The sequence below is a fragment of the Antennarius striatus genome, chromosome 2, assembly GCF_040054535.1.
Source record: "Antennarius striatus isolate MH-2024 chromosome 2, ASM4005453v1, whole genome shotgun sequence".
Taxonomy (NCBI): Eukaryota; Metazoa; Chordata; class Actinopteri; order Lophiiformes; family Antennariidae; genus Antennarius; species Antennarius striatus.
In genome coordinates this window covers 23,463,598-23,487,757 of record NC_090777.1, presented here as the reverse complement: position 1 = coordinate 23,487,757, position 24,160 = coordinate 23,463,598, and the positions used below count along the sequence as shown (strand labels likewise).

The 24,160-nt window shown below is 40.9% G+C and overlaps 2 protein-coding genes across 4 annotated transcripts; one reads left to right on the top strand and one right to left on the bottom strand.

Annotated features, from left to right (window-relative positions):
• Positions 1-31: 31 nt before the first annotated feature.
• pym1 (PYM homolog 1, exon junction complex associated factor) lies at positions 32-5,781 on the bottom strand. The gene is made up of 3 exons (XM_068325391.1): positions 5,510-5,781; positions 2,551-2,644; positions 32-2,431 (listed from the first exon to the last, which is right to left on the bottom strand). Exons 1-3 carry the CDS (start codon positions 5,538-5,540, stop codon positions 1,942-1,944), a joined length of 615 nt encoding a protein of 204 aa, XP_068181492.1. The 5' UTR covers positions 5,541-5,781; the 3' UTR covers positions 32-1,941.
• On the top strand, positions 4,463-23,849 carry spats2 (spermatogenesis associated serine rich 2). Of its 3 annotated transcripts, none has more exons than XM_068325370.1 (13): positions 4,463-4,631; positions 9,034-9,320; positions 10,696-10,775; positions 11,369-11,477; positions 11,965-12,014; positions 12,319-12,541; positions 13,306-13,482; positions 13,567-13,702; positions 16,170-16,228; positions 19,363-19,472; positions 19,605-19,707; positions 20,014-20,162; positions 20,242-23,849. In XM_068325370.1, exons 2-13 carry the CDS (start codon positions 9,296-9,298, stop codon positions 20,497-20,499), a joined length of 1,479 nt encoding a protein of 492 aa, XP_068181471.1. In that variant the 5' UTR covers positions 4,463-4,631; positions 9,034-9,295; the 3' UTR covers positions 20,500-23,849. The 3 variants fall into 3 exon arrangements, with proteins under 3 accessions (XP_068181471.1, XP_068181462.1, XP_068181479.1); XM_068325361.1 differs by lacking the exon at positions 4,463-4,631 and adding an exon at positions 6,658-6,777; XM_068325378.1 differs by lacking the exon at positions 4,463-4,631 and adding an exon at positions 6,658-6,777 and having other exon boundaries at positions 10,676-10,775.
• The last annotated feature ends 311 nt before the right edge of the window (positions 23,850-24,160 follow it).

The window sequence follows — 24,160 nt, the reverse complement described above, 5'->3', positions numbered from 1 at the left end:
AGGGGTTTACTAACACTGATGGCCTTGTTATAAGCTAGTATTTTATGACTTGAGTGTGAAGTTTACTTCTCTTGAGGACATCTTGCAGACACCTAATTGTTTAATTTTACAACTCTTGAGAATTCAATTTTGGTTTCTTTGTTTTTCTGATTACTTATTTTAAGCAAGTGAAGACATCAATCTGTCAAAAACTCATCATGTTTGTTTTATTTCCCAAAAATGACGAGGACAGTATTTTTCCTCATTATTGTGTGTAAATGGTGATTGAATAGTGTTTTATAGGGACTATTTTCAGGTGTGGATTAATACACATTGTTCATGTTTAACAGAGGAACGAATCACTTGATGCATGTTTTTAATGGAGCTCATGGTTCAGTACATATCAACAGGCACCTTGTTGATAATAATTAAAAAAACAGCATCATTTAACTGTAAAAGTATCCAATATCACCAAAGTACAGATGTGTCTTTAACATCTCTACCACTAATGAATATTTTACACACCATGCAGCATTTATTAGTTGAACACGTGTTCATTTTTACACCTAACAGGGCAACAAATTATACTTTTACATGCTGGTAAAACCAAAATCAAGCCTAATTTCACTGCAATAACACTGTAAATCTCATTCTTTTAACGTGAAGAGACCCAAAATGTTTGCAGAGGTAGGACAAATTCGGGGTATAATTTTACTTATATTTCAGTCTAAGAAAAATTGTCATTTTAGGGAATCTGTGAAACCCTCCGGCCAATGATCGAACATTTTTAAGGACAGTACTGGTGTAACGGACTTTTGAAAATGCAGCATGTGTGTAAAAAAGACAACACTCTCCCTTCCAGCTGAAACTGAATATTAATCATTTCTTTCAATAACAGTTATAATCAGGGTGCGATTTGTTTAAAAAAACAAACAACAGAGGGGGGGTTGGTCTGTTTTCAACGATGAAAAAGTAAGCAATCAACAGGTCTAATTCTATTTTTGGTTATTTTTACACCTTATGTGCTTAAATTCCTAATAATTGAACATTTAATTTTAATAAAAATTTAAGAAGACACAAAGTTTTTAATTTTCTGTGCTGGCCACAATGTGGAAGACGACGATGACGACCTAACTAGGCTTCAGGATCGTGGGGTCGATTACACAAAAATGGCAAAAGGATTTAGGCCTAATGTGAATGGTCTGTTAAACAAAATATTAACAAACCATAGCTTAAGATTTCACATCATGTCAAAATAACTCGGCAAATACAAGACTAAGTGAACAGTTTGCTCTGATTACTTCATATGGCATTTTTGTCTTTCCTGTTGCTGCGTCATCTGCAGCGTTGCGTCCTTTTATCCACATCTATGTGAACTTCTGAGCAGAGAACAAACACACGTCTGGCCCGTCAACAGAGACAAGAAAGAGACTGGTCAGTGTGGACACATTCATACTGGTATGATAATAAGAGAATCAGAGTCTTTAAGGGGGGGATGATCCCTCACATCCCAACCACAAATCGCATCCTGGTTATAATACATTCTGAATACAACTGTGACTCAAACTTTGGTACAAACAATTGTTATGAGTCTATACTGTGAGGGTGTAGAAAAACAGTATCATGTCAGCATTAAAAGAAAAGATTTATTTCACTTCCTGTAGAATATTTGTAAATGGAAAGGACGAGGAAAAGACGTGTACATAACTATTCACAATGATGCCGTTAAAAAGATATTTAGAAATGTCTGTGAGGAGTCTCGACAGTGTTTAGATAGCTTGCTGGTCAGTTCTGCAGATGTACAAGTCATGATGTTCTTCACATATATTTCAGAATGAGTATTAAATATGTAAATGTTGAACGGAAGCTATGATCACAAAAGCTGAGAAGGTCCTTTTCCCTGTCTTTCAGTGTGTGGTTGGTTTGTCTATCTGTCCGACTCTCCCACTTTCCTTTATTGCTTCAAGAATCCACCTCCAGCTGCCGTAACTCATCTTTTAAGGCCAGCGCCCGGCCCAGCTTCTCCAGCTGATCCTTCGTCAGCTCTTTAATTTCACCCGAGTCCACTTTCTGTTGCAACTCCTCAACTTGTCGCAGCTTCTTTTTCAGGTTTTTAATCTTCTTGGCCTTTTCAGTCGCTGTCGAGGAATCATTAGATGAAGCGGAAACCTCCGCCGCCGTGCCATGCAAAGAATCACCCACCCCCGAAATGGACACGTTCTCAATGGCGTTGCTCATGGAGTCCACGTCCCCATCCCCGTCCGCGTCCTGGTGCTGCTGCTGTTTTCTTTTTTCTTTACGTTTCATGTTGCGCTTGGCAGATTTGGAGAGACCGGCCTCACCGTCGCAGCCGCCAGACGTCTTCTGCTGCTGAGGGGCGGCGTCGGACGGGTTCATGCCAGGCGGCAGATCTGGTTTGCTCTTGAAGAACTTTACGTACTTGTTTTCATAGCTACGAAAGTGGAAGAGAAAAAAAAAAGACAAGATGATGAAGCAGTAACAGACTCAGTCCTGCTTGTGCAATATTTCATAAGTATAACTACAAGGAAAAATATTTATTTATTTATTTACACTGGTACTTCTTCTTGGGGGACATAACCATCCTTCACCCGCCTCGGCTTCCTCCATGTTCCATCAGGTCGTTGTGTGGCGGCAATGTATTTCCCTGCAGAGCAAAAAGCAACGCTTTTCAGACAACGAATTCAGATGAATTGACCTGCGCAGCTTAACCCAGCGAACCTTTTCTTTATCCTGGGGCAACTTTGACGCTCATAATTCCGAACAAAATAACTCAGTGCTCATTATTCTTTTGAAAGGCTTGTAAAAAAATCCAATTCTGATCACAAGGGCCTAACATTTTTTTAATCTTCCTTTCTCTTTTAAAAAGAACTATGACTTTTCAGTCAGTCTTACGGGGGGGAGGGGTACAATTTAACATTTCCACAAACGACAGATGAAAGACAACTGTGTACGCCTCCAGCACACGATTGATGCAATAGTCAAATTTCATGTGGAAATACAGTACATTTGAGGATCTGATAAAAGGAAAGGTATTGATAAACTACATCAATGGACAGTGGAGGAGGCTGCTCCAGCGACGCATACATATTTAATAGTTTTCTGTGTGTTTAAGTGATATTCACTTTCATTATTCATGGATGTCATTTTCCAATCACACTTACTGTAACACATAACGTCACATATATATTGATCAAAAAGATAATCATCAAAGTGGACACTGGACTGACACCACAGCAATATGAGACATTAACAATTGATGGAAGCATAAATATTTAATATCCAGGCTTCTTGAAAATGACTATTAATCATCTTACTGGAAAATATTGCTCAGTGACATGTGCACTTATTGCACCACCCCTCAACAAGACATTTAAAGTTCTAATTAATACCACAGAAGCATCTTTGTTTTTTATGGCACACAAGAGATTGAGACTATAAATGATATGGACTGCTATGAGTACTTTAAACCACTAGATGTCGCTATAAACATAGATTCAAGGACAAAAACCTCAAATGAGTTCCAGACTTCCAATAAAAAAAAAGCTGAAAAAGGGGTAGAAAAGAAGAAAGAGTATGACCTAACATAAATATGTTTTCAGAAGTCACTAGAAAAAGGTCACTGTCTGTGCAAGCCTTATCTCCTCGGGTCCGCTGATCTAAAACTGAGGCACCCTGACCGTAAAAACACGGTCACCTTTAGATTTGAGCCTCAACAGTGTTATCAGATCTGTTGCAAAAGTTGGACCTCAGCCTAGATGTGCTTTAAAAGTGATCAGTAAAACCTCAGAACCAATTCTGAAATAAGCATAGGAGCCAAAGTAACATAGCTAGGATAGGATATTGTTGAAATCAGAATTTGAACCGGTTGGAACAGAGACGCCCAGGCTTTAATAGAGGATGGTATTCAAATACTGTAATCTAGTGAAGATGAGAGCATGAATGACAGCTTAACAGGGTTTTTTTGGCAACTGTTCTCATGTTGGAGGAAAAAGAGGGTAATCAGGATCATTGCAGGCCACAAGGACTTGGTTTGGGAACTTGAGGTCAACCACTGCTAATAAAGTATCTTCAATCTGATTTCTTAAGTCGAAGAAAGTTTTTACTGAGAAGCAGGTAAGACTCCAGGCTGAACAGGTCTGATTGAACAGGTGATTGGCAGTGAAAACTACATTGGGACACTGAGAAGAGGCATGTATAGAGAAACCGAAGTGCTTCCTAAAATGGAAACTGGTTGTAAACCATAAAAAACGACATATTTTAACCTCATTACCAATAAGGTTCAGTGAAAGAGATCATAACAACTGCTAAATGCAGTATCCATGATTTCAACCTACATTAACTTAAAACACAGTGGCCTACTACTGGTTCACAACTTGCAGTTAGATCTAATATAATTAAAATTGCACTCGCCGTCTGTCAGCTGCTCAAGACAAATCATTGGATAGAATCGGGGGGGGGGGCGTCTCTTCTCCTTTTTGGGATGAGCTTTGGCTCTGTCACGCACTGCAAGATATTTTCTGCAAGAATTTCCAGACACTCCACGTTGCTCTCTAAACCCTGCAGGTTTCCAGCATCCGAGGAAGCAAAGCAGCCTTAGAGCATCACTGAGCCACCCTGATCTGTTACTCTAGGTAAGGCATTCTTTCACAAAAAAGCTGATCCATAAGGCCCCCCAAAAAGTTGCAGCTGTGTTTCCTCCATCCCCAGAGCAGCATTCCCAAAACGTTTGTGGTTTATCTGTGGTGGAACTGGAAAGTCGCATTGTGATTTGAATGAGCAAAAGAAAGTTGTAATCTGTTTCTTCGAGCTGTTCAGTTTTTGTTTAACTCGGTGAATGTAAACAGCTCATAAATTGTAGATTTGGTCAACAAAACCAATATAGAAGGAGTGTGAATAGTTGTACTTGTAGCTGTATCTGAATTATAACCACGTGTGAAAGTTTCAAAATCGGGAAAAATGTGTGCTGTTCACATGAAAATGTTTGAATAACATATGAACTTTAAAAAAAAAGACACTTAAAGTTAATTATAGTTGCTGAGATGTCCTTTACGGTTTCATTCAGCTTCATGACAATAGCAGGACCCCATTCATTACAACGTTACCACTGAAAATTGTATTTACAGCAGAGAGAGCTAAGGAGCGTTAGCTTGCGTAGCTAATGATGGAACAATCAGTTGGTTTTACAAAACAGTAATTTTCCGAAAAAACAAAACAAAACAATTATAAGTTGGGAGAAAACGAACGAAGCCTATGTCTGGTAAGAATTTAAATAAAGCGTACAACTCGCTAGCGAAGTAAGTTGACGGCTTGCTAGCAATTGAAGAGAGAATAGCGTTAGCCGTAGCAGCTAACACTAGCATTAGCTTGTTGCGGAGCAAAACATCCGAGCCGATAATGTTGGCGTTGAATACTGCAAAATGAGAGTATTTGCCTTTATTACAGTTGTTGTGTTTAGTAAAGAGCATTTTACTTCAGATGGACAAAGATCTGGCACATGCATCAGCCTTACCAGATTCATCTGTCACATAGGGGGTTGCCATTTTGGTGTAACGTGTTGTGTTACTCTCAATTGATTGGTAACCGCGTCCCCAGACCTCCTCTCGCTCACTTCGATCCCACGAAGCAGCAAACTTCCTCAACTCGTGCTTCCCCCGAGGTGAGCGGGGTCATTGCAGCGTCTGCAGACGGCAACTGCACTGACTGCCGTCACAGCTAAGGCTAAGCACCTTCGGTGACTTGCGTGTGCAGTCGGGACGGTTCGGGGCAGCAAACCACGCGAACCTTTTTCTTCGAGTTAGGAAATGACGACGTGGACTATGGGTTGCCATGTTTGGTCTGTTTACGGGTAGAGAATCCGTTTTAATGCCGCAATCAGAGTTGCAGAATTCAGATTGATCACGTACTTGTTTTAAATAACATATTTCATTCATTTTATGAAGTAGCAATCAATAAATTAGTGACCACACAATAGAGTAGAGTATAACTATTTATCCCTTAAGGACGTTTCATCAGGGAAATTAATTTCTCCGTCGCACACAGCACAGTGAGTACACAAAACACAGAAAAGCACACAGAAAGCACCAGCACATACCTGTAGAAAGTAGTACAACACCAAATTGAAAGATTAATAAATAACCAATCAAGAATAAACAAATAGAAAATCATAAGTATGCATAGAAATAAAAAAAAACTGATATTGTGGTGCATATAAATAAAAGTATAAAATCCAGCTACTCTTTAACGAGAGTAAAAATAAACCATCAGCGGTAACATGTCAAAAATTGAGACGTGAAAGACGATTAATTTAATTACAGTACTTCAAACACTCACTATGTATCTAGCCTCTCGTCCTTTGTCTTCAAGTTGTTTTCTGCCTTTTGTATCGATGATTAGTGTTTTTTACTTTCCATATACTGTACCTGGTTTCACCAAGCCCACATCAATTAAAATTTTGAAGGACTAAAATTAGGACGTGTTTTAAAAGAGGGAATCTTCTGCATACTAATCATATAATTATAATCTCCCTTACCTCTCTTCTTTGAACGTGTTTTACTAGAAGTTCTTGTCATTGAATGCTGTTCTTAAACCAAGTTCAAGCCTGCTGCAAACATTTTTTTTTTAAAAAGGGGCGTTCTGTAAAACCAACCTGGCAACCATAGAGGAGTCTGGTTTAGGAAAATATTGCCCACAGCAGACTACTTGGCATTAAAGACGGCTGGCGGTAGGAGCAGCGGTAGCCCGTTACCAGAATCTACTGTTCAGTTTTCCAGCCTACAAGTACGTATTTATTTTTGTATAAATGGTAGCATCGTGAGCTAACCACCTATTTAAACACAGGGGATAATGCTTTGACTGTAGCTTAGCCGTGTAGTTGAGTGGCTAAAGGATGGCTAGCCTGACAACAGAGCATTGAATAAAAAAAAAGCCTATAGGAATATTAGCTGCTCGCTAGCTGAGGCTGCATTCAAATGTCTGTCCACGAATACGGCTTTGATAGCACACAATGCATTGAATCGACTGCTGTTTTGACTTCTTTTTTCTTTTTTTTCGTAATAGCAAATAATTACTCATTAAAGCAGAGCTTCGCAAAGCTACGTTTGGTAATGTTAGCAAGCTAGCGTTCACGTAACCTCCGGACTCGAGCCAAAATCTGTGAAATAAAACACTGAACGAAACCCCGATTGTGTAAGTAAAATCAACTCAAAGTGAGCAGAAAACACCGACGTCTGATAACAAAAATATTTCCGATATCGGATATTTGATTTTCATGGCTCAGCAGGCAGGGTTATTGATCTAATAATAGTTAAAAACTTGACTCTATGATGGTCATTAGCGTCAGGCGTGAAGCCCTTGACGGAAAAGCTGAGGTTGTGAATTTTCTGTCATTGTCTGGTTATTATTTACAAATCTTTGGCAGGAGAATCATTATTGACTTACAAATAAAAAGCAAGCCGACGTCTAATAATCAAGGTTGGATTGTTTCAAGTTTTTTTTTCAAGATCTGCATTGTTTGATTAAGGGTATTTATCTTTGCAGCTTGAATAAACATGCTCCAGGGTGCTTAAGGTATTTCAAACATACGGAAATACTTAATGTGTGTTTAAAATGTGTTTAAAAATGTGTGCCATTGGTGATTAGTAATATTTTTCAGAAATTTTGCTGCAGCTTTCTAGTTATATATTTAATTATTATGTTTACTAAATTTGGCTTGTTGCTATGATGGAAACAGACTCTTGTTTCCATTCAGAAATGTTGAATTTTAATGTTTTATCCAAGTGCTGACTAAGCACTTATTCTACATTGCATCGCTCAACACAAGTGCACCTGGCCCTCTTGAGGACTTGAGCACCATCCCTCTTGATCAACATAATGCATCCTAGTGTTTGTGTGAGAGCCAGTGGGGGTGTCACTTGAAGATTGTGCCTCTGTGCGTTTGACGTCTGTAAAGGTGTGGTGCATGGAACCAGGATAATGACACGTCAAGCCCTAATCAGAAAGGTGTGGGGTTATGTAGTTTTCAAGTTTTCTTTTCTGCAGAAAGTGAAACCTAAGGGGGGGGGGGGGGGCAGCAGCTGGCCCATAAAAATGGGTCCGGATTGCTGAAGGTCTGGTTGAAGCATTTAAAGACTAGGAAGGACCTAATTAAAGAAACGTGGTTGTGGCAGGGGTCTGTTTAAAAAAAAAAGGTGTCTGTAGGATTGTCTGTTCATCATCTTTTTAATTTCATAGCTCTGTATTGTGGTATTCTTTTAAGAAATGATCAGAAGGTTTAACTTTTTTTTTTTGTCTTTTTTTACTCATTAGCATGACAAGCCTGTGTGGCTTCTGGGTTGCAGTTCAGCACTCTCATTAATGGTCACAAAAAGGGTGGTGAGAAGTAAAAGCCCATTCCAGTGTGTCAGAAGCATACAAGAATGGTTGAGTGACACTGCTATCACCAACATTTGATTTGTATGTCTGATTCTGATTTTGCCATAAATATTGGCGGTCCCTCCTGTAAGTCATGTCTACTAAAAACATCTGTCAGCATGTCAAAATGTGGTTTTCCAATCATTGTCAGACTTGACAAGCAGCCTAGACTGCAAGGGCCCAGTGAACATTGTGTGTCAGCGTCACAACATTATCACCCACTGCTCCTGCAGAGAAAGGAGAAAAAGGAAATACCCCTCCAAAGATGAGTCTCTCTCCAGTCCTGCAAACATTTTTTCCCCTAAACTAAATGCAGTGACTCTGCCAAGAAAAATATTAACTGCACATTTTTTTGAGAGTGCTCTGACAGACAGCAGCTTATTGAAGTCTGTTTTTCATTCATATTTAATAGCCAGAGGAGTCGGATTTCATTTCATTTGCATTTATATTTTCTTGTCTTGGTAAATTCTATGTTTAATATCTGTCCCTTTTTTGCTTAATACAGCATGACTGTAGTTACTTTGAATGTAGATTTTGTTTTTCTGCATCCCAGATCACAATGCATAACCATTTTCCATCAGAGGTTTCCTAAAACTTACCCTTTTTATTCTTTTTCCCTCACAGGCTTGGATCAACGTGGAGAAAGAAGAGGAAGAAAACCTGAATCTTTGCCCAAATGGTGGAGGCCTGATCTGAGCCTTGTTCTTCCGCGCCACCTATCAATTCTGAGCCTTGTCAGCTTCCTTTCTAACGACGATAATTTTTAAATGAATGTAACCACACTTGACGCCCCTATTTGAACACACCAGCTTAAGCATATTTGAATTTATTAACAACCCAAGGAACTGTACAACCCAGCATTTCTCAGATTCTTTTGTTTGACAATATGGCAAAGAAGAACAGCCATAAAGGTAAGCACTGATTTTATTTTCTAAAGAAATTTGAGCATTCGTCTAAAAATGGAAAAAGGCTGACATGCTGTGGCAACCCTTAAGGGCACAAGCTGAAAGGAAGTTTTAACACAAGATACAGCTCATATTATTGGATAAAATGTATAAATTGCTTTGCACCTGTGACATATGCAGTGACAATAAAGTTTAATCTAATCTAATCTTAATTCAATGCACAAACAGTATTTTATTGAACGTTGGGTCTTAATGGCGGCAGTAGCTCCGGTGGTGGAGCGGTCATCAAATGATCCAAGATCGGCAGTTCGATTCCCGCTCCCGACCATTCACTCGTGACGTGTGAGCTGGCAGTGGGAGGTGCAAGCTCACCTCCTGGGCACTGCCGAGGTGCCCTTGAGTAAAGCACCGTCCCCTCCACGAGCTGGTCATTCGGGGCGCACCAAAGATGGAGCTGCCTGTCACTCGGCTCTTCCTGCATTTACTGCATGCCTGTAATTGCCCCTTGTGTGCGCTTGGTTGTTTCAGGGCCTTGTACAAAAAACATATATATTCATGTTCACTAACAGACTATCACGAGTGAAAACATAATAATTTCCCTACTAGGATCATTAAAGTGTACTTCTTCTAGTTTGTGAATTAGTTGATGAATAAATGTGTGCGCAATTACTTTCACATGGAATCTAATGGAGCGTCCGGAATTACTTTAAAACAGTGTATTTGAATTGTCATGATGAGAGGCTGACATTTACAGTGACATTAACTTGCTTTTAATGCATGGGGAAAAAGAATTTTTACAAGGGCCCCATCTTTCTGTCTTGTCTTTAAAGGGCCATAGAGTAACTTTGGACTTTACCTTGACACTCTTAGTCAGCTGTTGTTGCTCAGTTTCCAAAAGAAATGTCCTTACTTGGTTTTTAGTTTCTAATCCAAAGGCAAAAAAAGTTATTTTCCTTACAGTGTTTGTAGAAGTCATTGTTGGTCATTAGTCCTTTCAATTTTAGGCTTGTTTCAGTCTGTTTGGGCACAGATGTGATGATTGTTTGCTGCTTGGACTCAGAGTGAAGTGGTTGGGCTTTGAGGACATGTCCTTACACTTCTTGAGTGCTTTGTTCATCGACGCTGGAAGCAACATTTGCAATATTCTGTGGTGTTAGAGTGTCTTTTTACTCTGTGTCACAGGTGTCTTCTTATGCACAGATCTGCCATTGTAATGCCATTTAAATGAATAAATGTAGTTGACCTCCCATTGAGGAAGTCTCCACCAAGATGTCTGGTGGAGACTGGTATTTTGGCTTGCAAATGATGACTTACAGCAATTTGCAAATATAATTCAGACTTTGAGCAAACAGTGGCGTTAGTCGCTTCTTTCTCTGCGCAGATACTTCCGGGGTGGTGTTTGACACTCGCTCCAAAATGGTCATGTCCCAGGGAGGAACAGCTGAGAGGATGAAAGAGAAGGTGAGTTATAAACACATCCTGAACACGACTGGCACTAAGATCATGCATTTATTTCAGCAAAACTTTTGTGATTTAAGTTGTCCATTTGACATTCAGTTTCTTTATCTGTGGGTGACGGCAGATTTCCAGTGAGCTGGTTTAGCTTATTCTGCCACTAAAGGAAATATATGGTTTCAAGCCAGTTCTGAGCCTTGGTTTTGTCTTTGCCTGTATTTCTGTTATTTAGATGCTGATTGACTCAAGTTGCTTTGGAATCAGACATTTTAATCTCATCTTGCAATGCTGCTGACATGTTTTTACAGCAGTACGGTTGCCTTGTTCTGCTACACCGACCGGAAGTTAGAAATTAGTGCAAAAACTTCACACCAACTGTTTAATGCCAGAATGTGAGTTATGGATCCAAAATTAAATAACTTTACAAACTTGTAAAGAAATGCAAGTGCACAGTGCATCCTTCTGTGTGCAGTAAGTGAAACGTTTGTCCTTCAGGCGTACGCTGCATGAAAGTTAAAACTTTGTCAGCTACAATGAATCCTGGTTCTTGAGATGATATTAATACGGATCCCTCTCATACTTTGTGTTTTCCTTTGCAGATCAGTGCTGTCAGGGCAGTCGTCCCCAACAAAAGCAACAATGAGATTGTGCTGGTGTTACAGCATTTTGAGAACTGTGTTGACAAGGCAGTTCAAGCTTTCCTGGAAGGTAGGAAGAAATCAGAATTTAAGCTCGGGAGATGGAAATTAAACCATCATTACTTCCTTATGATCAGTTAGTGTGGCTATGTGTAATTAAGCAGTATTGCATAGTCGAGAGCAGCTGTGCCTCGTTCCACTTCAGCGTAAGGAAACAAATTATGCTGGTATAACATGATGCACCTTCCACAAATACAGGGAGTGTGCATTATAATCTCATTCTGTTTATTGCATGTGGTAAACATGACCTTAGACACACCCTTTAATATATTTCCATCCTGCTATGCAGCCAGAATTCAGATTGTTTGCATGTCTTCCTTTTGTAGTGTTCAATTGTAGATCGAGAAAGTTGTCACCCCGTACGTCAGGCTGCTTTGTTCCTAAATTTAGCAACGTTTAAACGACACCTCTGGGCATTCACTCGTTGGAAGGGGTATTGCATAACTTTCATGCCTTTCTGTGTGCCTACGTCATCAGTAATCTTTTTACACCTATAGGGAGTGCAGTTGAAATACTCAAGGAATGGAATGTCACCGGCAAAAAGAAGGTGAGTGCCAAACAGCCTGCATCTTGAATATCTCATTGTTGTGCTAGCGTGTGCATGACAGCCCTAGTTTTGAGAGTCGTGAATCTAAATCCTTCAAGTCTCATAACAGGGTTCTTCAGATTGTCCTTAATAAATTACATCGCATAAGCAACGACAGGAAAGTGGTTCTGAATCGGAATAACTTTACTGCTTATCTAGTTTAGCTAAAATGAAACGCATGTTTGTCGAAATGGTCCGAGTCGGTGCGGTGATTAGGATCGAGGGAATGAACAAAGACGTTTGACACTGATATCTTCACGCTCAGCCCAAAAAGAAAAAGAAGCCCAAGCCTCAGCCTGAGGCCTCCGCAGAACCTGCCCCACCTGAGGCCACACCACCTGAAGAGGGCAAGGATGAGGTGAACGGCTTTCACGCCAATGGATCGGTCATGGATGGAGAGTCACTTGATTCTCTGAGTGAACAGTTGGACTCCGCCTCTCTGGATGCAGCCGAGCTGGACTCTGAGCCTGCCACATCTGAAACCATGGGTAATCAAAGCCTGGATAAGTAATGAACTTATTACTAAGTTATTTGTGTAAGCCTTTCTACTTGATGAAGATTAGCTGCTGGAATCAGTATAATTGTTTGGTTACGCAAATGTTTGCTGTGACCGTGGTCGAAAAGCTTCGCTGTGAAAGCTTACACTGAATGAAATAGACCGCCGATCTAGTCTGCACTTAAAAGGCTGATGTCCAAGCAGGCCAGTTGGTGAAACAAGTCTCTATTAACATTGACTAAATAATGAGACAATTAACTGCAGAGAGAATCAACATATCATGTTACGCATAGTAACCATTTTATACAATAGAGATTGCATAACAACGCCGCAACAAGGAGCTTCTCTACACGCCACCATTGTTTGTTGACACTGAACAAACCAGCGACGAGCTGTAATTGCCTCGGCGTGCGAGTTCTAGATAGCATGCAAGCATTGCTTTAGCATAAAGGGCTTTGATAAATTAATGGTGGCTTTTTGAGACCTCTGTTATAATAAGGATCAGATCTCCTGTTAGCTGAGTGACGTTTTTCAGGAGAAACAGGCTATTTATGACAATTTAGTGCAGGTAGGAGAGCTTATCATTTTTTATTAAATCTCAAATGTATTTTTCTACAGATTTATAATTTTGTTGTGTAATGAAAAAAAAAAGGCACATGTGAATATTCTGCTGCTAGTTTACTGCTCTCGTCTGTTTATAAACAGCTTTGAGAAATACTGACTTTACTCCCTGTGACATAATCCGTCTTCTCTCAGGCGCAGAAGCCGAAAGTCAAGGTAGCGCTCCAAGTCCTGCCTTACAGCAAGGAGGAAGGAATCACCCTGCTAGAGGCAACAAGAGCCGACACAAGCCTGGCACGAATTCACATCCACCTGCTTCCTCGTTAGCACCCACCGCCGATGAGCAAGCATCATCAGGAGCCAAGAAGATAGGTTAGTCACCTATATCGTTGGCTGCGAATTTGGTGTATAGTAAGAATGCAGCGTCTTAAGTCCTATATCACATCTGCTCCTCAGCTTCCAACATTGACCGTTCTGTGAAGGACCTGCAAAGATGCACCGCCTCACTGACCCGCTACAGAATGGTGGTCAAGGAGGAGATGGACTCATCAATCAAAAGGATGAAGCAGACGTTTGCTGAGCTTCAGAGCTGGTGCGTGAACGCTTAAAATTGGCCTTCGGTTGTTGTGGCTGTGGTTAAATTTTAATGTGATAAAATATTTGAGCATGTTGGGAAAGGGAGGCATGACATGTGAGCCCTGCAGGGCTTTTCCACTGCAGGAGCTCTCCCAGGAGACAAGAACCTACGGAGAAACGGAGTAACTAAATTTAGTTCCTGTATGATTATACATTATGGTTCAGGAATCATTTTGACCAACATTTAAAGAGACTTCTTTAACAGCATCGACAGAGACTGCACATTTGTGTGTTGAATCGGTGAACGGGTTCACAGAGCCCGTTGTCGAGTCAACACTCAGACAGATTCAGGGATGTGTTATTGTTTGGTCCATGAATTCCGCCTGGATAGCTCTTAGCGTGATACTCCTGGCTGGGGAGAAACAACTCCAGAGAGGCTTTCTCCATCTGCAACACGTTTGCAGAGTGTTTCTTCTTCAGTCTCCTGGCAGCACGATGTTGTTTAAAGCACCAAGCAACATAATAGAAACTAATTATAGAAAAAGGGTTTGTCTTAGTTACTGATTCCAGCAGCTCATTGTGAATTTCTTCATATAAATTCAGGATGATGAATTTTTTATTTTTTTTTTATTTTTTTTTTGTAGTGGGTGTTAAAATACCATCATGTTCTCTTCAGTCCACTAGTCACTAATTCACTTCAAAACAATCACCATATTTTATTCATATTTTATTTTTTTCATCGTGAAACAAAGCAATTACAGAGCAACATCAGTAAAGTCATGTTTATGTGTATTTTAGTAAGTGATTTTTGAATTTGTTAGTAATTCAAGCTTCATGAGGCACGTTTGTGCTGTGGTGTAATGTAATCCCTTATAATAGATATGCATCTAATAAATTAGCATGTACCTGATTTCTCTCTTAAAAATCTGAATGTGTTCTCATGTGTCTTCTCATCTCACCCCAGTGGTTTTGCATTCGTTGTCATTTTACTGGGAATTCATAACTTTTTCCAAGAGATTGGCTGCTCTTCACCAGCTAAGACTCGATGCTAATGAAAAAATCAGCATTTTGTACCAAGAACACGATTCTGGCTACTCCTGCCGTGTTTTATCCTTTAGTAAGATTGAAGGAAGAGAGGATGACAGTAAAGAGCTCAGCGTGCTTTAACTGGGTAAAATTATGTATCATCCAACATTCTCAAGGCAGAAATGTTTATACCAACCCCCAAGAACGTTACTGGGGCTGTGAGCTGATTTTGATGTAGTGACCACAGTTGGTGGCGGGATCATGTTGCACTTCCTCATAACTATCACAAAACGGGGCAGTTGTCTGGCTATTTCTAAATAGTCCTTGGGAAAAATCCTTCTCATCATCTGTGACTTTTATCCCTCAGCTTGGAGGGAATAAAAATCATCTTAAGTCTCATGAAGCTGCATCTGTAAATTATTTCACGCCTTTCATGTTCACGGACAGCTGATTCTGCGAGAGGTATTCTGTGGCGTGGGACTTGGCTAGAAGAGACCTTTATCAAGTGCACTTGCCCAAAAAACGAGGAAGTGTGAGGAGGCCTGAGAACTTGTGTAGCCTCTGGTGTTCAGCATTTATTGGAATGAATGTCAAATTGGAATGCAGTATCCAGTTGTTCTAATAAATCAACACTTCATCTCTGTTTCCAATTTCTTTAGCCATGTGGCTGCGCTACACAGACCTCAAAGGCTTTCGTGGCGCTGACCTCAATTTAACACACATGTAGCCACTTTTAAAAAGTAAAATATGTACCAAAACTTAAAAATGGAGACATTGCATTTTTCAAATGAGTCTGTGTTGATTGTCCTTTATACAATCATGGGTTTGACACAGATGTGAACCCAACCTCCATGTTGTGTTTGAATGAAGCTGCGGTCTTGTCATTAGCGACTGGTTGTGCACACGTGGTCAGAGCGCCCAGACAAGATGCTGATGCGGCATCATCGGTGTGTGGGTGTGTGAACGCTTCGTGCCGGTGCTGCGCTTCAAGTATTCACATGAAGACGTGGATGCCAGCTTGTGTTAAGGGATTTAATAAGCCAGTTAACCTGTTGGTTTACTGGTAACCAGTAACTTTCCAAGTAGCTCCTTACCCATGTTCTGTATGACAGAAAGAAGTTGTCTTGTATGTTTGAAACGGAAGACTTTTTTTTTCCCTGAAGTTGTGTTTGAAAGGAAAAACAAACCTTTGGGAAAAGTCCGGATATTTATTTCCCACCCACACGCGTGGCCAGTTGCTTCTTTAAGGGTTGTAAGGGTTTGCAGAAAAATGCAAAAAAATTTGTTTTTTCAACTGTGAAATCGGAGTGGCAGTCACATCATCTATCAACCTGACCGACACTTTGATGAGCTCATACTTGACAGAATACATAAATTATTTGAAGACATTTGTTTCCAGAAATGTTGTGTTTTGACTTTAATGTAAAATATTTTATTCTTTGTTCCCCTTTTTTTAGTTTGATGGACCGAGAGGTGACTCTTCTGGGAGAAATGGACAAAGTCAAGGCCGAGTCCAGTAAGTACTCACAAATCCAGACTGAATCACAACCTGCTTGTCGCGCACCACCCAGGAGCGGTTAGATTTCTCCTCGCAACATGACCTCACTTTGAGAATCTGAACCAAATGACTTCCTAAGAGATTGTTTTTGAACAACAAGAGTCAGTTTCTTCGGCGCTGCAGTGGGTGCCCTCAGGGTGCTAGTATACCTGGAGCATACCACTGTGTGTAACATGACAGAGCAGGACTGCATACTTGTATAAGTAGGCCATTTTTTCTCATTCTATCCTCTCGGTGTGGAGTGTTGTGTGTTCCAGGCCTGGAAATAGTGAATAGTGTCAGGTGTCAAGGGAGACTCAATGCTGTCTTTGTGCAGGGTGTGTGGGGAGTCGAGAGGGAAGCGAAGGACCTGTAGTGATTCTTCAACATTGCAAAAGCTAGGTGTACACCAAATTTACCTGCTGCTAATCTAGTTTATGTGAAACATTCGTGTTACCTGACGTCCCTCATGTTGTATCGGATGCAGCAGAATGTGGATGTCCTCAGCTTTTCACACACATCAGGATTTAACCGCCCTTGTTCCTCCTCACTGCCATACTGAAAGAAGCATTTCTGAACTTTGTACTGATGTAGTCCACTGTAGGTTAATATATTTATTAATCTGTTAATCATTTTCTTTAAATTGTGAAATTTTCTACATCCAAGTTGACATTTAAAGAATGAAATCAGCAAATCCATAAAAATGAGAACCGGGAATAAAGATGATTATTAAAACGGGTGGATTAACTAACTGGTCATTGGAATAACTGCGGATGAACTTTTTGTTCATTGACAACTGGATCAATTTGTTTTTCTCTATCCATTAAGCCGTTTGTTTCACATCAAGAATCTGGATCCACCAGTCAGTCAGTTTCACATTGTCTTTCCTTGTGAAGGTAATTATCAGATTTTCCAGCAGCTCAAGATGACCCATAAATGAGTCACTTTTTCCTGTTCTTAAAAGCAGAAAAAGAAAAGTTTGTCAGTTTGGAGTTGGCTTCTATTTTTACTTTTGCTGCAGTCCGATCAGATGTAGCCTAGAAATGGAGCTGACATTGATCGGGCACTGAAGGCGAATTTTACAAAGAACCTCCAACTCCGTGTTCAAGTTCTTTTTATAATTTTATAAAATTAAAAAAATTGTCTGTATTGGTTTTCAAAATCACATATCTGGTCAAAATCAAACTTTCCAGTCGCTTCAGTCAAATCGCATAGCCGTTATTTTAACTACTGACGTCAAGCATTCACAGCTCATTCCTCCACGTCATGTCCTTAAACCTGAACAAACACGACATGGTTTCTAGGCCTTGTCAAAACAGTCTCTAAATGACTTCACTATCAGAGGGTTTTCGTCAGCAGGCAGCTTCTGAAAGAATGGACATGCATCAAGTGCACACAATACCATCATTCCATTTTTATCAACGTGAGGACTTATGAATGATAACCTCATCATAACAGATTACTGTGATGCTCCTACAGTGACGTTGCTTTAGCCTTTAATACAAAAAGATAGTTCCTCGACCCTGGAAACCTACACTAAGCTACAGGAGTCAAACCTATGCCTAGCATTGAGAGTCAAACCTAGGCCTAGCTACCGTGGCTCAGTGGTAGAGCGGGTCGTCCAATGATTCAAGATCGGCGGTTCGATTCCCGCTCCCGCTGAGTCATTTGTCGTTGTGTCCTTGGGCAAAACACTTTACCCTCCTTGCCTCCAGTGGGGCACTCGCTGGTGTGTGAATGTATGTGATTGTTCCGGTGGTGGTCGGAGGCGCAGATTGGCAGCCACGCCTCCATCAGCCTGCCCCAGGGCAGCTGTGGGTACATACGTAGCTTACCATCACCAAGTATGAATGAGGAGTGAATGAATAATGGATCCAATGTAAAAGTTACTTTGAGTGTCCAGAAAAGCGCTATATAAATCTAATCCATTATTATTATTAAGAGTCAAACATAGGCCTAGCATTATGGATCAAACCTAGATGACAGATGACAATAAATCGACGTATATCCAACAGTCTTTCTAAATAAATTGAGACTAACTAACTATTTACATTCATACATGAGCTGCTTCAGAATTCTGGTATCTCTCGTCTAACTCTTACTTAGTCACTTAGTTCTTTCCCTGCTTCTCCTCACCTACTTCTGCACGTCCTCGTTCTGAGTATTCACAACAGTACCAGAATAAAATATGATTCATTTAAAACAAATTCCTGTCGTATTCATGATCACATTCATTGGAATGACACCGGCCTTTGTTACAGCGACTGAATGCTGGCCTTCTAGGTGAGGATTCATCCTGATAATGTCTCAGTGAGGAAAAATACATAAATGCAAGAATGAGGAAATCTAAAGTTTGTTTGTTTTTTATTCAGCCTCCACAGAATTCTTCAACATCTCACTGGTTCGTTTCCCGGTTTCATGTAGACACATAACACCAGGGAGGTAACCTTATAGCAGCTGGTTACAGATCAAAATGCCAAAAGGGCAATTTGTAGTCATGAATGACATTTGTGTCAGTTACTGATGTGACTTCACACTGGCACATACAGTATCTTGGAAACAGCTTTATCACTGACCTTTGTTTATCTTGATGCTGAGTCAGCTGCACTTTGTACTGTCGTTTAAATATGACACTGACTGCGAACAGGAAAATGAAACTTACCGGGGAGAGTAGTAGTAAAATAGAGAATGTGATATTTGGCATTTATTTTGACAATCCCGTAATCATTCATGTCACTTTTCTCTCTGATCATCACTTTTCTCTTTGATCATAAATTCTCCAAATCAATTAAAAGAGAAAATAATTTACATAATGGTGTTGAAAATAATTTGTCACCTTTTGGAGCGACAGAAAGTCACCTGAAACGAGCCATAATTGTATCATAGAATAAGATTTTCCGTATCTGCAGAGGATGCAAGTTGTGGTTCTACGGAAGCCCAGAGCAGACAAACTAAATTCTGGCTCCATAGATTCATGGCTAGATGCTGCACACCAGAGATTTAATATGGCACAGAATGTCAGAATTAATTACTCTCCATCAAGGACAAGCAATGATGGGGGCTTTTTTGTTTCATTATATCATTTTTGTTGAACATCACATCATTTGTTTCAGTGTCAATTCTGGACGCCCGGCAGAAAAGAGCAGAGGAACTCCGACGACTGACGGACAAGTCGGCGTCTATGTCTGAAGAGCAGTTGACTGAACTGCGTGCAGAAATCAAGGTACGCTAACAAAACTGGTTGGGCTTGCTTTTCCTTGTTTCGACCCCGGGGAGGAATCATGACTGACTTAAAACCACAGGAGTGCTTGCTGGTTTAAAAATAAAAAGTCTGATTGTTTGTTTGTTTTTGCAGCACTTTGTGAGTGAGCGTAAATATGACGAAGACCTTGGGAAAGCTGTGAGATTTACATTTGATCTTGAACCTCTGAAGACTAACATCACAGGTTTTGGATCAGGTACGCCTTCCCAATCGATCATTAAAATGCAAAAGCAGCTGTTTTGGTTTACAGGAGCAAGACTGAGATGTCCAGGAATCAGTTAATCAGTTCTGATAGGTTCAAATACAGCAAACAACAAAAAAACAACAGCAAGAAGAATCATCGGGTGACGGATGGTAGTTTCAAGTCACGGATTCTAAAGTGACTGTCTGTCTCTGGACCGCTTCAGATTCCTAACATACCTTTTTAAGAAGGCTCTTCTGGATTTGGTTTTACACTTTCTTTGTCTTGCTTCCTAAATTATGTCTGGTTCCTGTTTTACAGTTTACCATCCCCGTACGGGATACTCTAATCGGTCCCGTTGCAGCTCTACGTCCTCCTCGGTCACCAGCCCAGGCGTGCAGGAAGCTCCACCTCCTCTCACCCACACCCAAAGCGCCCCGAACGAAAGCCGCCCTCCACCGAACAAACAGGTCCGGTGCAAAAACAGTTGCGTTTGTCACAACATAAAAGGATTCCTGGCCGCTGACATGCTTTTAATTCTCCGCTCAGATTTTCCAAGGCAACCGGCGTACTTTCCAGGGACAGGGCTACCACTCAGGCGGCCAGCGATACAACGGCGGCTCCTATCACGACAGGAACGCCGGCCGTGCTAACCACCGCTACCACGCCGATGGCGGCTCCGGTCCAGCTTCACAGCACCCTAACAGCTCGAGAGGTCCGTCCCGTTCCTCCACGTCCTCCTACAACCAAGAGCGACCCTCTCATAACGGGCTGCCCCAAAGGCCTCCGCGGATGCACTGCCCTTGACAAAGGAAACCTCCACGCTCAGTCAAACCCACCTACTAACCCGTGCACTCCCCTCCCCCTTCGTACCCCCACCTACTAACTCCTGTCAATGAAGAATAGAATACCAGTTTACATATTTCAGTCCGTTGAGCTGTAGTGCCACCTCTCCACATCAGTCCATTCTTCCTCGAACTTGAAAAGCTCTCACTTGTCGCATTTTTTCTCTTCCTTTTGCTCGCCGCCCGTCCTAGTTAAGCTAACATCTTCCATCTCTTTGGAGGTTTCATCGCTGCGCTACTCAATCTTTTGTTACTCATGTCTGCGCTGAGGCAGGCTGCCGGAGAATGACAGGATTACCTGCAACGATTTACACACCATTGAAGTCAAAGTCTTAGTACTGTTTCTATTTTTGCTGTGGCGTATGTCAGCTCTCTGATCAGGACCTTAGATCTTTCTTCCTTTTTGTTTTTTTAAACATCTCACAGAACCATTTCAACGCCTTCACTGTGGAAAATGTAGTGAAAGAGCAAAAACAGGTCTAGTATTACTCTTTAATCTCGTCATTAGGACGTTCAATCAACACTGCAGACTATCATAGATCTTTGCAAGGTAAAAATCAAACATATCAAACTGTAATCAAGAGCTTTTCGTATGGCTGCTAAAAACAGTAGGGAAGTTATCGCTGGGATTTATTTTTTTCTCAAGAGAGACTGACTTCAGGGGTCGCCTTTGTAAAGGAATCATCAAACGGGATCGATGCTGCTCCAGAGTTGGTCCGTCAAAGAAGACGCCGGTTAAATTGGCTTTGCATGAAGACTGGAAGCAGCAGGAAAATCTGAAAGTTCACCAACTGATGTTCTTTTGTTAGACTAACTGATGTTACAGGTCATAATAAAGGCAGAACAAAGCGAGCCGCTGCCCTCATTTCTAGTCTTGATGCTAAGCTAATCAACATTGCTGTGGCGTCACATTTGCTGTACAGATGTGAGGGTGATATCGTCATCTGTCGCGTTCCTTTCATGTTGTCTAACACAGCGACGTGTCGCCGTTCTGTGGTCTTCGGCTTGATGTCCTTTGTTTTATACCGGAGAGGGCTCGTTAGCAATTGTCAAATATGCTGAAGTTCAAACTGAGGAAAGGCTCCACATCTTAGTTCTTGATGTTGTTCCGATGGATTTTCTTCCACTCGCAATTGTTTGCTCTCTGCGGATGACATATTGACGACTCGCTCGCCTTTATTCAGACTTTTGCCTTTCTATAGACGTTGACGTCTGCATTGTGACGACTTTCCAATCAAATGGTACTTGTAGAAACAGGCATGCTGATTTATAAATTTACATGTGTGAATAAGATGCAAAGTCCTTTCTCCCCTTTTTTATATACTCACTTTGTCCCATCTGTGACGGTAAAATTGATCAAACAGTTGAATTTGTGATGAGGATGTATTAATTTTACAAGTAGATTCTTCAAGGCCGTTATCGGGGTGAAGTCTCATCGTAGTCTCCACACTTTGCGAACAAAAAGCTGGTGAATACCTCATTGCTGATGTTAACATGGCCTGTTTCCATGTAGTGGACTTTTGGTGGACAGGAAGCCCTCGTTTCTTATCTTGTAGTTATGTACATACAGTTTGTGGCACTGCAAGGCTGTCGTGTGAAACCCGTTCTTCGTTGCTGCGTAGTCACGACGTGTTGTCGTTCTTCAAGCAACATTTGGGAAAAACAAATTTAAAATATATAGGTTTCTCCCTTTGTGTTCTGATAAGAGGCAGATTTTTTTTCCTCTCCTTTCTCTTTTATTGAGATCAAATGTTGACTCCGGTTATTATATTTGTTAATGTTGTGACGAAAAGAGCGTTATCTCGATTGCAATCTTTGGTGAAAATGTGCCGTAATGATGCATAAATGGCTTTCCTTTTCAAGGAATAGTTTGACATTTTAAGAATTGCCCTTGTTTGACCTCTCCACCTCTGCGTTGTTTATGAAGCGTTTTCGAGTGTGAAACTGACTCGCTGCTGCCCCTTCTGGCCAGTAAAGTGTAATGCACCACAGCAAAGAGGAGGTAAAAAAGCTGCAGCAGCAGAAGCGCTGGAATCGACTTGGATGAGCAACAGAAGGGCGACATTTACGCTTCGGCAGCGTTCTTTGGTTTCATAGGAGAAAAGAATTTAAGGATGAAGACTAAATGGTTGTCTTGGCAACCGACCCAAAGAGACTCCTGTTACAGAGTAGTCACTTCCTGAGCTTTACTGTGGAACCATCCAAGACCCTCTCCCACGCAGTGAATTAGATGGACCTAAAAAGAGCCAGTAGACGGGAGCAGTGGCTCCGCGTCCCGTCCTGACGCGATGCTATCCACACACCAGCTGTTCTAAAGCTCGCTGATTTAACACGCGTTACATTTGTTTACTCCACTCAAAAGTGTAAAGAACAGCAATTAAGTGTTTACAGGAGGTTATGTGCCTGTTCCTTGGCTGCAATCGATAACATCCAGGAGACTTTGCTGGTTGCCTAGCAACTGTTCCCAGCCAACAAAATAAAGGCACAAAGACGGATAGAATGTGTTGATTAGCGAGCTTCAGACGTGCTACTAGAGCAAGACCAGCTGCCCAGTCCTGATTCTCAGCTACGCTAACCATGCATGCTAACTTGCTAAGGAAGCTTTTGTTAAAATGTCAAACTTTTAAAACGTTCCTGAATTTATGTGTCGTTACGGTGAACTTCAGTCTAAATTGAAGACTGTTTCCTTTTAATCAAAGCTGCAGGACAGAAACCATCTTTTACTCCAGCGTTGGTCTGAGATGCTGGAACTCAGCCGTGGCTCAGAGAAGGTTTTCTTACTTGAGATTTTTGTCTTGTCTCGTTTTAAACACTTTGTTTTACATTCCACACTTTAGGAATATTAGGTTCTCGCCAAAGAAATGATTTAGTCCTGTTTAAAGTCGCTGCCTCTTTCTTTCCTCTGCCTGTAAAGAATTCCAAAGGGGATAAATCCAAAACTCCTTTTTCTTCTCGTTCCATGCTACTTAATTTTAATTCCTTACTGTATATACATACTGTATATGTAGCTATATAATTTTGTGCTCACATGGGGCATTTTGTATGTGATATTCATATTAGTCATAATGAGGTTACAAAATCTAGTTGGTTCATTCTTCCAGTCGACCCCCTCAACCTTTCTGAGACAACTGTAAACTCAAGTGCCTTTTCTTGTCTCCGGCCGATCCATTGGTTTCCCCTCCACCAAAATATGGACCAAAGACATCAACTGTCCCAGATGCCCCCCGCCCACCCCGCAACCCCACCTCCGCTCTTTATCCCACTCACTGAATTGCACACTTTTCATTTACTACAAATAAACAGTTTGCAATACTGATGGTGTACGTTGTGGTTTCTTTACACATTGCTGTGAGTTCTCAGTGAAACACTAAGTGTGTGTGTGTGTACTATCGTGCCCGCAGAGGACACCATTACTCCTATTGAATGTTCATGTGGGAGGGGGGTTGGAGGATGTCATCAACAATGCTGGCAGACAAAAATATAAAAATATACTGTAAAGTAATCCACACAACTAGGAAAAGAGTAAAGTGTATTTAAATACTCGATGTGCTCCTGGGATTTGTATTAGAACTGTTTAAAACAACTGACATTTGAAACGTGTTTTTAAACAAAGATGTGAGGCA

Coding starts and splice junctions, on each gene's coding strand:
- spats2 (XM_068325370.1), top strand. CDS start 9,296: ATGGCAAAGAAGAACAGCCATAAAG. Junction 10,776..11,368: donor CTGAGAGGATGAAAGAGAAG/GTGAGTTATAAA, acceptor TTTCCTTTGCAG/ATCAGTGCTGTCAGGGCAGT. Junction 13,483..13,566: donor ATCAGGAGCCAAGAAGATAG/GTTAGTCACCTA, acceptor TCTGCTCCTCAG/CTTCCAACATTGACCGTTCT.
- pym1 (XM_068325391.1), bottom strand. CDS start 5,540: ATGGCAACCCCCTATGTGACAGATGAATCTG. Junction 2,645..5,509: donor CTATGTGACAGATGAATCTG/GTAAGGCTGATG, acceptor TTTGCTCTGCAG/GGAAATACATTGCCGCCACA. Junction 2,432..2,550: donor CCCCAAGAAGAAGTACCAGT/GTAAATAAATAA, acceptor CCACTTTCGTAG/CTATGAAAACAAGTACGTAA.